The 13,259-nt window shown below is 47.5% G+C and overlaps 1 protein-coding gene across 1 annotated transcript in view; it reads right to left on the reverse strand.

The window, feature by feature from the left end:
* LOC131205479 (uncharacterized) overlaps window positions 1-9,108 on the reverse strand; it is a 12,485-nt gene extending 3,377 nt beyond the window's left edge. Inside the window, exons 1-2 of the mRNA XM_058197592.1 lie at window positions 9,069-9,108; window positions 8,785-8,942 (exon numbers count right to left, since the gene is read on the reverse strand). Coding sequence (XP_058053575.1) covers window positions 8,785-8,942; window positions 9,069-9,105 — 195 coding nt within the window. The 5' untranslated portion in view covers window positions 9,106-9,108. The remainder of the gene's footprint in view (window positions 1-8,784; window positions 8,943-9,068) is intronic.
* Between the last annotated feature and the right edge of the window lie 4,151 nt (window positions 9,109-13,259).

A 13,259-nucleotide genomic window follows, 5' to 3' on the forward strand; every position in this document is an offset into this window, starting at 1 on the left:
TTTTTAAGCTTTTTGCAATACAGTGACTGGAGTAGTGCGTCTTAGTATAACAATATTTTCTCCATCAAATCCACAGAGCACAGCATGGCTGCAGAGTCTTGAATACTCAAGTGAATTTAACTAACCGCTCTTAGAACGTTTCGGAATATTTTTGTTCATGATAACGGACAAACATTGAAATATCTTTCCGAAAAATAACAACAAATTTGGCCCAAATGCTGTTTAAGACTTAAAGGAACTTAAAGTATTGGCATACAAAATTGCGTAAGAGACGATTTGATGCCCAAAGACTCAAGGCCTCTTTACATCCAAGTTCTGAAACTAAGCCTCGTGTTTTTCCCTTTTTAATACTCCATATCCGTTTGTGCACAAAACAAAAAAGCCCATCTTGGCCATATCTCGATGCGTACGATCAGCAATTTCAGCGACTACAATCGGAAACAACAAAATGGTACGTTACGAAACGTTACTGTTTGTGTCAGCACTTCCTTCCTTCCTGAACCGCGAGCCACAATCATCATCATCATCATCAATACCATCACCGTCATTCTCTGAACCTCAGCACCATTATCCTCATTATTCGTCTCTCTCTCTCTCTTTTTCTTTATTGTTTGTTCGGTGATTTGATCACTATTTGCATTGCTGGGTTGCCTTCTGCTTGCGCCTCGAAACAACCAATTATCAACGGAGCCACAATCATCAACATCATCATCATCATCATCTTCAGCAACTTCAAGGGGAGGGATTGCGTTTGGCAAAAGCAATCCATTTGGACCCGTCTGGGCTTTCGGTCTGGCGAACGGCCATTTCCGGTGCATCCGGCCAATCGCTTCGTGCACTTCCGCTCGCAGACTCGCATACTTTGTCCGTGTCCGTGTTCCCTAACTCTCTTTCTAACGCTCCTCCTTTCGCTCGTATCAGGCGTCGGAAGTTGCACTCCGGCGGCATGCACGTGTACGCTACGTAATCGAAAAGGTGGCTAATTTAAATGCAATTCAAATTCACTCGCCGATCGGCGCCGGATTCACCCCAAAAGATAGAGGGGAAAAAAACGGAACCAAACAGCACACAGTGAAACGATCACGCATCGATCACCCCCGGGGGGCTCGCGGAGGTCCAAAATGGCTGATTGCGAATGGCTGATCATACGAAAATGATTATGATCCGTTGCAGCAGACGAAAAGCGAAATTTCTCCTCTCGCAACCGGCGATAATTTTCTCCGCAAGGTGAAGAGCACTGTTTGTTGTAAACCATTTTTTTCGTATTCCGTGTTTTTTTTATTCGACCGAAACCGAGCCGAGGTTTTCCTTCCTTCCTCGGACAAGTGCCAATTTTTCACGCCACTCCGACAGAAGATTTATCCGCGATATTAATGATACTTTCTTTCTCGCCTCTTCGCTGCGTGGCCGGGCTGTGGTTTCGGGGGCTACTAATTAGTGGCCACCGAGCTGATGATGGGATGATGAGTGTGATGATGATGAAGATGATGTTAAGAATTATGTGCCCGGTTGGGTCGGTGGAAGAGTCGCGAACTTTGGCCACGGCACGGTTGTTGAACTGTGTCGTAACTGGCCGTGGTCATGTGTGGGGCGATAAACGGATGATGGTTGTGCGCATGATGGTTGTTGCTTCACCTTGGAGTGGGATGCACATTGAAAGAATCGATCAAACATGGTCAGAAACTAATAGTCTACATTAAATATTTTTACGTGTCGAAACTTGGCACACTTCACAGTTTAATTCCTTTCTATCGTCTCGAAACATCATAGAAAATTTAATTTTCAACTTTCAGCTTCATAAGTTGACTTTTTGATACTATGCCGGAAGAGTTCCATCCATGATTTAATTTCAAGCAAAATGAAGCAAATAAAATAAATATAGAAAAGTCTATTTTCTTTTCTTTGTCTATTTTATAAAAGTTCAATTTCTTTTCTATATTTATTTTATTAACTTAATTTTGATTGAAATTAAATCACGGATGGAACGCTTCAACGTGCTTCAACGCGTGCTAGTATTAACAAGTCACAGTTAAAAGATTAAAAATATTAAATAAATCGATGCATTGCTTCAGGATAACAATACACAAAAAATTCAAATACAGCAAAAGAACTATGAAAATGAAACAAAGACCAGATTAATAAATCGTATTCGTAATCGTATTGTCATACGATTAGTATCCCAATAAAATCGGCAATCGATTGTGTCACGGAGTGCCAATTCGCCAAATTACTTCAACCAAAAAATAGACCACTACGTGAAAGTTGTATCCATTGTTTTAGTCATTTGATAGTGAAGTATGCGACATCTTGAAAGTTATCTCAAAAATGTGCCAACCATCGTGTCGCCTTAGCATTTGAAGCGGCCAAAATCTGAGGCGGCAACGATTCCACTTCCCTTCGCATAAGGAGAATTTTAATTCAATTATCGACCCACTCCGAAAGGCCCGTGGCGAACCGATTACGGCATTATCTAACGGTGTGAAACAATTATCTAAGCCCCGACGCGGGAACACTTTCTATGCTTCAGCCACCCAGAGTGTCCCAGAGGTCGCCCGGCGCCACTCTCATTGCCATTCCGGTGCGGATGTTGGATTTTGTAATAATTCCGGGGGAGAAATTAGCTCACCGGTGTTTACGTGGCACCCGTTCGTCTTCGAATACGTGAATTGACCGACCACTAACGGTATACCTAGCGTCCACTTCCGTTCGTGCGATCGCGTCGATCGGTTGCCATTTTCAATAACGGGCGTTTTGGGTGTTTATTATTTTCAGTGCGCACTCCACCTGGGCAGATCCCCTTTTACGATCGCCATCGGCATTCGGAGCAGGAACTGCAGGCGCTATAGAGCCTGACTCATCATCCCGGTGTTGCCGGCCGTGGTTTTGTTTGTTTAAATCATAATCGATTTTTCTTTTTGGAAATCGGCACATTTATGGAACCGCCAAAGTTCAGAAAGCAAACCGGAACTAAAAATGAGCTCAGAGCGGTTACTACATTTTCATGATGTTTCTATTGTTTAAAATAAACTATAAAATAAGTATTGACAATCGCTTCCGACAAAAATAGTACTCTTCACCAAAGGACACGGTCAATCGTACAGGGTCAAGTTCAAGCGAGTCGATCAAAGGTTGTCTATCCAACTGACCTCCATCGATATGAAAACAATGAAAATTGAATGGGCCGTTTTGGTGAAAGCCCTTTTCATTTCTTCAAGAAGTCCCGAGGAGGGCGTGAAGGTCTGTTGCATAGGCCTGTTTGGCGCAGTACTAGGAGGCCAGCGTTTAGTATTTATCGGCCTTAAAGAAATCCAAATCCGCTGAATGACTACTAAAATACTGATTGAATGGATGCACTACGCTTTCTCGCCTCCGCTGCCCTTAAAAGGCACCACACGACGCACGACGACGACGGTGGACACGTGCTAGCCATTTACGCAAGCAACTGGCCAACCGAAACTACTGGCCTTTAGCCGAGCTTTGTTGGGCAACGTTGTCCACGGCAAGGGGCTCAAAAATATTGCAGGGCCCGAATCCCGAAAGCAGCAGGCTCCCGTTAGTTTACCAACACTTCGTGCGTGATCGAGCTGACCCGTCGATCGCTAACGAGCGCCACCTTGAAGAGTGTGTACGTTATCGGTGCCGATGGCTGGCTGTGCGAACGACCGGACGAACCCTTACGCATGTTTCATAAGTCCTATTTATAGGTTAAGGTTAATGGGCCCTGCCGATATGCGCACGCGCTCTTCGAGAGACCCCACCGAGGGTGCGATGTGTGTCACCGACACCATTCGTCACGCAAGCTGCCCTTTCCGGGACGCTATCGCTTACCGCCACACGCCGGTGCCGGAATCGAAAGGTGAGATCTGTGCGCGGAGGATCTGGCATTAAAATGGCGTGGGACTACCTGTTTGGCTACGCCAGCCGGGCGCTCGATGATGGATCGTACTCTGACTCCGTTCTATTGCGTTGGAGTGGTTCTGTGCCTCCCCCACGTCAAGAGAATGGAGCGCGAAAAAATCACCGCCGTGCGAAGGCGGACGGCTTGCCTCATATGTTACGCACGCCGGTGTGGCTATCCGGACGGCGAGAGACCCTAGAACCCGACAGACACCGTAGACCGCGGAAAAAGGTCGAGCAGTTGAGCAATCTGGTTCTTGCCACGGCCTCAACAATGCACAATGGTACAGCTGCAGGTCTGGTCTGCAGGCAGCAAAATTGGTTAGAAAATCGTTTGAACACGCAGACGCGAGTGGAAGTGAATGGGTCCGAAACCATTTTCGCCAAGGTTTCCCCGGCCGCCGCTCAGCGCGAAAACGTGCCAACTAAGAAAATAATTGGCCAGCCGGTTAAAAGTGTCGAAACTCATTAGCACTCGGCGATGGCGCGCCGATGGCAAAACTCGAGAATCGGAAAAAAAACTGACATGAACGGTGCCGTTTCTAGAAGCCGCAAAGCAAAGATTGAAGGCATTCAAAAGGAAAACGTGCCGTTCCCAAATATCGAGCTTCTGGTGCAATTCGGCTCGGAACTCGGAACGAGGAAACATCAAAGGAATTTGGAAAAATACGAGTTGCTGATGAGAGTTGTTTCGAAAACTCAAACGCAATGGGAGCATTGGGAAACTGCTAGGGAAACTGAAACAAAGTTCTTCAACACTATAAATTTTCCTACCTAACATGGATCCTTGCATCTTGACAAGGGAAAACTCTATTGGCAAATGTCCCTTCGCAATTGAATTCCTTGATTCATTGTTTTCACACCATGCCTAACATGCCGATCAACTTTGATTATTTCTGTGATTTTATCGACATTTTCGACGGCAGGTCTGCCTGTGCGAGGTGCATCTTTAAAGTCCAAGAAAACTGAAACGGGTCGATACAAACAAAAAACAGTGAAAGCACTTTTTATGTCTGAAGTATCAGATTTAAAACGAGCATAAACTCAAAACGATACGTTCGAAAACAACTACCGTGAAAATAATGGATTTCTTTTTAGACTACCTAATATTTCTTTGGTGTATTTTATGATTTTTCGCTTGGATCATGTACTAGATCATTGTAATTAAAACAAATCGATTGACTCGAATTGCTATAATAAAGCTTCAAAAATGTGTTCCTTAAATTAGGACACGAGTACGAGATGTGTGCAAAAAGTAATATTCGACTTACGCGGGCTGCGTATTTTCAGTTTTCGATTTTTTGTGGCGTTGCGTTGCAGGTTGCTACGCATTGCTATGGTGAAAAGTTCGGCCATTTTAAGTAATCGGTCAATTTTTGACAGCTGTTTTGCTTGGACAAGTTTTGGCTCATCGTCGATTTTTCTCTACTACGAAAAGAGGATAGCGCAGAATCTTTCTCAATTTTTTGTGAAAATGTAGCCGAGATGTAAACGAAACAACAATTGAACAGATGCAAAGACCAACAATAAATATGTCGCTAAAAATCCATGAATCTAATATTTTTAATACTCGTTTTAGTTATTCCCAATGAATCACCCTATGCACCCAACGGTCCCAAAGCATGCTTCTTACTCGAAAGCTCCCTGCCTACGCTCACGGAGAACACACCCAAAAACGTAAACCCAGAACCGGGTAGGGCCCCCGGACCCCGGATCGACGGAGAGCTGCACAGCAGACGGCGACAGCATTTGCATCTTAATTATGTCATTAGAGTCCAAGCATACGAGGTTAGTGAACCTCGCCGCCGTTTGCGATCGCTTCCCTGGCGCAAGGTTTGCCGTCTGACAGGGCAGCCGCGTTGCATGCCCGATCCCAAACCCGATCGTTTTAAAGGTTAAGTAATGCTACAATCGACATTTGGTTGGCATACGCCGCATCCCCGGCCCGGTTCATCGGCCGTCCGCACCGTGGACACAGAGTGGTCGTTTGACGTGCATGGCCGCGTGTTGTTACGAGTTATGATTTTTTATGCTGCACTTGCCACTGCCACTGCGCGACTTAACGCGGGTAATCGATCAGCGGGTTCGGCGTAAACTGGTCGGAGCAACTCGTACCTCACTCCGATTGGTTTATTTTTATCTTATGCAATCAAAGTTAATTAAATCGCGCTTTAAAAGGCTTGAAAGGATTTTGCGGATGATTTAGAAGGGTAGTGAAGAAGCAGCGGTCAGATGTTCTCCACGTGAGTTGGCATTTACTTTTAAGGTCACCTACGGATGGATGCACCACGCAGCGACATGGCGGCATTTTAGACGGACCTTTTGGATAAGCATATGAGGGGACGCCATTTTCCTGGCGATCAAACTAAACTGAGTATACGTTTTAGTACCTCAAACAAAGCGGGAATCAAAACGCCATAAAACATTAATGTGCCAACGGCAACCACTTATCACCGTTGAAGCTCGCGCCGTTACATAAATCGGTACTCGGCACGCAATTCACTTCCTTCGGCAAACGCTTCGATACGTTTTTTAGTTTTTGTAATGTCGCCTTCCAACACCTTTGGCCCGATTGGCCTGCGCCTTATTGTTGTCTTGAGAGGGGAGAATGAGTAAACAACAATTCCTAGCCGATAGGCCGGCCGACCGACCGACTGACCGATCGGCTGGCCATTACATGTGCGCGCCGGGTTATGGTGGCCGAGGCCAGTGTCCCCCGCAACGCAACCACCTTCGCCGGAGACGCCAGATTGCCTGATTGGCGATATGTGCCCGAGAGCCGGTAGCCCAGTTCCTACTACGTAACCTCAGTCGTCGTTCAATTACCAGCCCGCCCGCGAACCCTTCGAGGATCGATCGGAACGGGGTACGGAATCGTGCCAAATCGTGTGTGCGATTTACGTGAGCGCGGCGTTTGCGCGGCTTTAATTAGCACCCAATTAGGTCGAGCCTACCGGCGGGTGGCGAATCTTGGTTTCACCGGTTTTTTTTTCAACAATGTGCATCCGTCCCGTTCTGCACGCGAAAACAATATTTCGTGGCATTGGCCGACTTCGGACCGTGCATGTCTAGTAGAACCGACACGCCGGCGGAGCCGTGACATTAGATAAGTGTGGCCGGCGTGGAGCTAACAGGGCCGCGCAGCTCGTTAGGTAATGTGGGGCCGGGTGTGCAAACATGATCCGTGCGTAACCACAAACAGCGCTACCAGGACAGGACCGCCGAGTTCCTGGAGCTGGCGGGCAAAGCCAGCAGAAGCTGGCCGGTACGTAATGAGCGGGTTGGTTGTGGCGGGCAGCAAAATATTGATTCAAGATTCTTGCCATGATGCCAAAAATAATCGCGTTCGCCATTGGGGTCCGAGGAAGAGATCGATACACGCTTCGATTTGCGTTCCCAGTTTGAAGGACGTTTTCAACCTAAATGAGGACGAGCCAACCAAATCAGCTTTGAAAGCAAACAAAGGTCCAGGTGGTCACCGAAATTAATTGACGATAAGATATATGGCCCCTATTTATCATCACGCGTCCTCATTTTGGGGGGCACAGATTTGGACAGGACCCGTGCGAGATAACACCATCGTAATATGCCTAATTTATGGCAGCCATGTAATCGAAACTTGTCCTTCAGTCATAGGTTGACCTTGCGTTTCGTTAGGCTTTCTCAAGATCCATTCCCTGCGTACGCTCGAATCCGCTACATACGCGTCTATCGAAGAAGTGATTTCGGTGGAAAGATCCGGTCAAGTCGAAAGCCTCCACCTGATTAGCACCAGCAGAATTATGAACACATCGCAAACAAATCCAACCCCGACTGGGCCGATTGCGTCACACGTGCCCGGACGAATCGAAGTCGAAGGAACCGCAGCAGCAGCAGCAACCACTTGTGTGATTTTGCGATTTGCCGTGGTTTTCGGGCTCACGGTTCGCCGTGGTTATTATGCTGGGCGGCGATGCGCGGTTTGTGGGCTTCACTTCGTTTTCATTCGCTTCGCCTTTTTTTCTTTTCTTCGGGAGTTGCTTGCTTTTGCCACCCGCCGGGTTATGCCGGGTGCACCAAAAATCAACCGACGCAACACGGGCGAAGGCCGTTGCCCGAAATCCAGTTTTTGCTCCCGATCCGCCGCCCCGAACCACCTTACGTCATACGGGGTGGGCACAAAATATGACCCAACGGAGCAGGGAAATGTCACTTCTCTCGGCGGCACTGTTTGCCTCTCTTTCTCTCTATCGCTCGCTTGGCGACGCCAGAAGATGAAGGAAGGTTAATGGGGTTCGTTCGGAGGTCCACCGACGACATGTTTATGGGGAGGTCAATCCAGCTCGATGACTCGCTCGATTTTATGTTTATGCTTTCCGCGCGGTGCAACGCCATCGGGAGCTACACATTGAAAATGAGGCCAGCGATTGAGGCCCTCCGACCTGTCGCTATAAGAAATAGCTTACCCGTGCCGAAAGTAGTGCCGAGAGCCTCCCACAGCATGGAAGCGAAAAAATCGATGGTGTGGCCCCATTCAGGAAACAAACTTTAAACTCCTCGCCGTTATTATGATGACGATTACCGAGCGGGCCGAGCTTCCCGGTTTGATGCAATTCTTGGCGTGCTTCGAGGGCAGTGCCCGGTACCTGCTAGGTGCATTATGGGCCCTGCTGCAGCTTGACAGTCACACGTCACTCAGCGGTGCATGAGCGGGCGAGCATGGTCGATGCTTCGGAATCGGAATTACATAAGCCACAAAATTGGGCCACCGATGCCCCGACCGACCAACCAGACGGACAGGTGACCCGATTCAGGTTGGATAATTCACCCGGCGGTGCCCGACCCTGCGTTCGAGCTCCACATTTTATGCTAATATGTTGAGAAGGTACCCATCGCCTCACGGCTTACCTCGTCCTCGGCGGCGGCTTCGGCGGACTCTTCCGTGGTCGATGTGGCGGCCGTCGTCGTCGTGCTGGTGGTCGTGGTCGTGGTGGTGGTCGGACCGCGGCCAAAGATCAACGACGTTGCCTTCAAACCGTCCACCCGGACCATCAGCGCGATTATGACTGTGGGGAGGAAGACGACAAACGAACGCACGCTGGTGAGGAACTGACTGCCGGTTATGCAAAGGCGGACCGCTTCTGCTTGCCCATTTCAAACAAGCGCGAGGGTTGCTTTACTTAAAAACTTACCTGCAAATAGTAGCAGCCATCGCCGTATCTTCTTCATACTGTGCCCTGCAGAATGGAAAACAAGTGACTTGTTAAAACCTTTGACCTTTGAGAGTAAAGCTGTGTCGCGCCGACTGGAGCGTCATATTTACGCGTCACTCGGTATCCCCAGTATTGACTCAAAAATTTACATTTTCTCATTGAGCAAGGAATAGGCAAAATAAGCGAGGTACGTTGACATTTTAATGTCATAGTTTCGTTACGATTACATATGTGTACTACGATTGGGTTACGGGGTTTCAACTACTCTGGGAATGCAACGCTTAGCAGGCATTGAAAGCTGCCTGGGAACAAACGGTTTATTGGAGATTATTAAAAATAGTCAAAAGTTAAATATAAAAATATGGTTATCACGAATAAATGCGAATTTTGTTTTGATATTTTGAGAAATTATAAGAAGAACACTTCGAAAAGCTTAAATCTTAAATTCGAAAGCTAAAATTCTATGGTTTGCAATACTTTGAGACAAATTGATAATCTGCTTCTACTTCGTTAAGTGTTTTAGAACATAATTTTGTGGAGTAAATATTGTAAATAATTTAACTACATGTTAAAATTAGCTTTAGTTTATAAAACACATAATTAAAATGGCATTAAAGTTTTGCCTAAAAATAAGACATCAAATAGAACTCAATTCAAAGAATTTTCTCAAAAGCGGATTAAGTCGTAAAAAATGCAAACAAAAAGTTCGGGTCGACCGTCACAAGGTAGGCTCCGCTTGTTAACAGAAAGTGAAGCTCCTGCGTGGTTCCTTTCGCTCTCGCTGACCTTGGTGGAGTGCGTTTCTCAATCAGACACAAATTGAGCACACAAGCAGCCGGCTGGCAGACACCGCCGACGACCACAGGCCTTATCGGCTCATCATCATCATCATTCAACAACGCAGCAACAAGATAACCACCGTAAATGACCGCACACCATGAACTTTTCGTAACCTCAATCAACTATCTCATACACATCTCGGATTGTGGGTTGGTCGGTTGCGGTCTCTGGTCATGTGTTTCGGCGTGCGTCTTCTGGCGCTTCTGTCTGGCCGCTGGTAGCTTGATTATGCCCCGTCTTCAAGATTGAATTCGGAGATTCGAAAAGATGGCGGAGGGTAACCGTGAACCGTGGCAACCACGGCGTGATAGCCTCACGAATCCGTCCGTTCATTGCCACGCGAAAGGTGAAGGTGAATCTCACAAACTGGATCCCCAAAAGTCCATTTGTTTGCTAACGAATGGGATCATATGAGTACGAGGACGTCTTTTTATAGACACTCTCGTTAAATCGCTAAATGTTTGATCCTTGAAACGAAACTACGGTTTATGCGGAACATCAATTATTGGTCAACTTGTTAACATAGTGATCTTTAGAGCAACTTCCGCATAAAACTTATTAATTCGAGTTGAGCCCTTATCGTGGTGCTCTACATTAAATTATGTAAAAATCACTCAATGGCCCCACTCTCAAAGCCAAACAAACAACTCCTCGACGGTGACTGCCCATAAATGCAACACAATGCTCCGGTGCCTCGCGGAAGTCAACGTGACGAATTGTGACGAGTCCCCCCCATTAGTGTGTGTTACGCCTCCGATCCTTCGAAAGAGATCCAATTTTCGGCCCACAACGGCGCCGGCCGACAGCTGACGGCAATGCGGAAATGCTACAACGCAGCGAAACATCAGCAATCGCGGCATAATTGCCGAGCACCGAGGTGGTAAGTTGGCGGTGAGAGGCGCCGGTCCTGCCCTAACCGTGGCCGGCCGTCACTTCCTTCGAGCTTCGAGCAACGATCAAGATGTTCTTTAGCTTCATAGATGTCGGCGTTGTCAGCCATTGGAGTTCTTTGTGGCTGTGTGCCACTGTATCTTTTAACCGGTCATTAACTTGACAGCTACCGGTGCCGCGGCCAAAGTGCGCAGTGCACCGCGCCGTATCGAAAGGTGAAGCGTCGCGTACGCGATATGCTACGCCCGGCGCAAGAGTTCACCGGAGGCCACACAATAGGCCCACAACCCACGGCCCGTTGCCACAAAGCGGGCCCGGGTTGGTGTCCAGGTGCTAAAGTACGCATAGATGTACTCCATGGGACTGCTTCCAGCGAGCCAGCGAGACAATGTGATAAGCCTTCGCTGGTTAGCCTCTAGTGCCACCACCCGGTTCTTTATGGCAAGGCATGGACAACAATAAAAGTTGTTGGCATTTGTGTGCTGTTTTTGTGCGCTTCCTGCTCGTTGAGATCTTGGCACGCAGAAATCGGTAAACGGAGACCCCAGGGTCTCGGGTCTCAGCACCAATGTTCTGTCCAAGAACGGTGCGTTGTTCCACCGAAACAAACAGACAGAGAGAAAGAGAGAGACAGAGGCGGAACGAAGCGATGGAAATTCTTATAATGGATTCATAAACAATCACTGAACCTTGCGCTAATGGAAAGAGGGCCGCTGCGAATGCTGTTTGCAGGCCGTAACCACTATCTTATGTACGGTGTACGGTGCGAAACGGGCACAGGCGAGTCTGTAGACTGTGGAGGCTCACGAGGATAGACCATAATTCTTGGAGAAGAGAGCAAATAAATTGTGTATATTTATAGAGTACAATTTGAATACCACTAACGGGTTTGTCGCTTACTTCACTGTTGATGTCTTTTGTATTATTCGTCTAATTTTTCGCCGCTCGCGCACAATTATTTTAAAGGATCCATTCCTATCATTTCTATTCGCGATAAAATACCCAGCTTGTTGTTTGTTTTAAATTGTTTCTCTAGATTTTCGTTTAACTGCACCTTTTTCCGTCACCAGTTTTCCTTGCGTGCCCCAAGGTGTGGTTCCCACCAAACCTCGGACGACAGACGGACCGCAGAACCAGTCGTCTTTCCACAACGAGATCTACTGCGGCCCGATCCGGTCCACCCGACTGGACACTGGACGTCCTTCAGAGAAACGTTCACTTTTGCTATCGCCTTCATTTGGGGCGGCCGCTCCGGTTGGTTGGTGCTCGGTTTCAGCCCCTAGATTGCCATTTTCGACCAGGCCGGTTAGCTTTCGGGCCGTCGGAGTTTCTCATAATGTATTTCTTAATTACTCGCCACGGCGCACGCACCACAGCGCGCACGGAATTGTGATTTTTTTTGTTGGAGCTGCAGTTCATTCAGAGGAACATGTTTGGAAGTTCGCAGAACGGTGGCGCTGCACATGGCTCACACGACACGACGGTCCTCTAAGCTATGATAACAGGGCAATAGGTTTACCTTGTGGCAGGTGTTAGTTTTGCAATGAGCCCAAAAAATAGACATTCAGCACACCGCAAACAATCTCTCTGCCAGCAGCTTACAAGCTTATAAAAATTAGTAGAATAACGGTATCGTAACGCATCTAAACCACTTCATTATCACTACAAAGATTAAAATGACACAATAATCAGTACGTGAAGGGGTCCCGGTGTAATAAAATATGGTGAATGGTGAAAGTAAATTGCTTCATCGTTTGCCAGGCGATAAAGTATGATCTTAACACGAGCCCCAGAGTGCACTCCATCAACAGTGCAACGATGGCTCAGTACCGGTGGCGTAAACATCTAATCCTGACAGGGATGAAGATGATCAAGTGGCGCGCGTTGAGAAACCAAAGATGCTATCCGTTCGTTGTTCTTGCAGATTTATGGTACCACGACCCCGTTACGCCATAGGCTGCCGTTCTAATCCACTTTAAAAGCAGCCACTTTGCAAAGGCATCGGCTAAGTGCATCTCGATGCGGCCCAGAACAACCTTTCACCTGTTGTTTTTTTTTTCAAGCTTGTTGTTGTGTTGCTCCATCGCACACGGAGTGTGTCTAGCATTCATTTTGCACTCCTCGCCAGACGGTGAATGGTGGCGAGCGAGCGTGGGCGAAGAAGAACAGTCGATTGTACGGTCGTTTCACGGCGTGTTGAAGTGACGAATGGTCACACACGCTCCGGCTGGCGATTACTTCGAAAGGGCATCCTCTTCCATGGGCAATAAAGTAATGCCACTCACTTTGAGCACGACGCGGGGTCAAGCAGCCTAACCTATGGTGCTGGGGGCTAGAAACACCAGAAGACAGTAGCTCTTCGGTGGTTCCTCGCTCGCTGATGGCATTTGCCTGACAAATGGTGGTTTTGTTCTGTTTCTCGTCCAATCACAAATGAAT

This window comes from Anopheles bellator, chromosome 1 (genome assembly GCF_943735745.2).
Source record: "Anopheles bellator chromosome 1, idAnoBellAS_SP24_06.2, whole genome shotgun sequence".
Lineage (NCBI taxonomy): Eukaryota > Metazoa > Arthropoda > Insecta > Diptera > Culicidae > Anopheles > Anopheles bellator.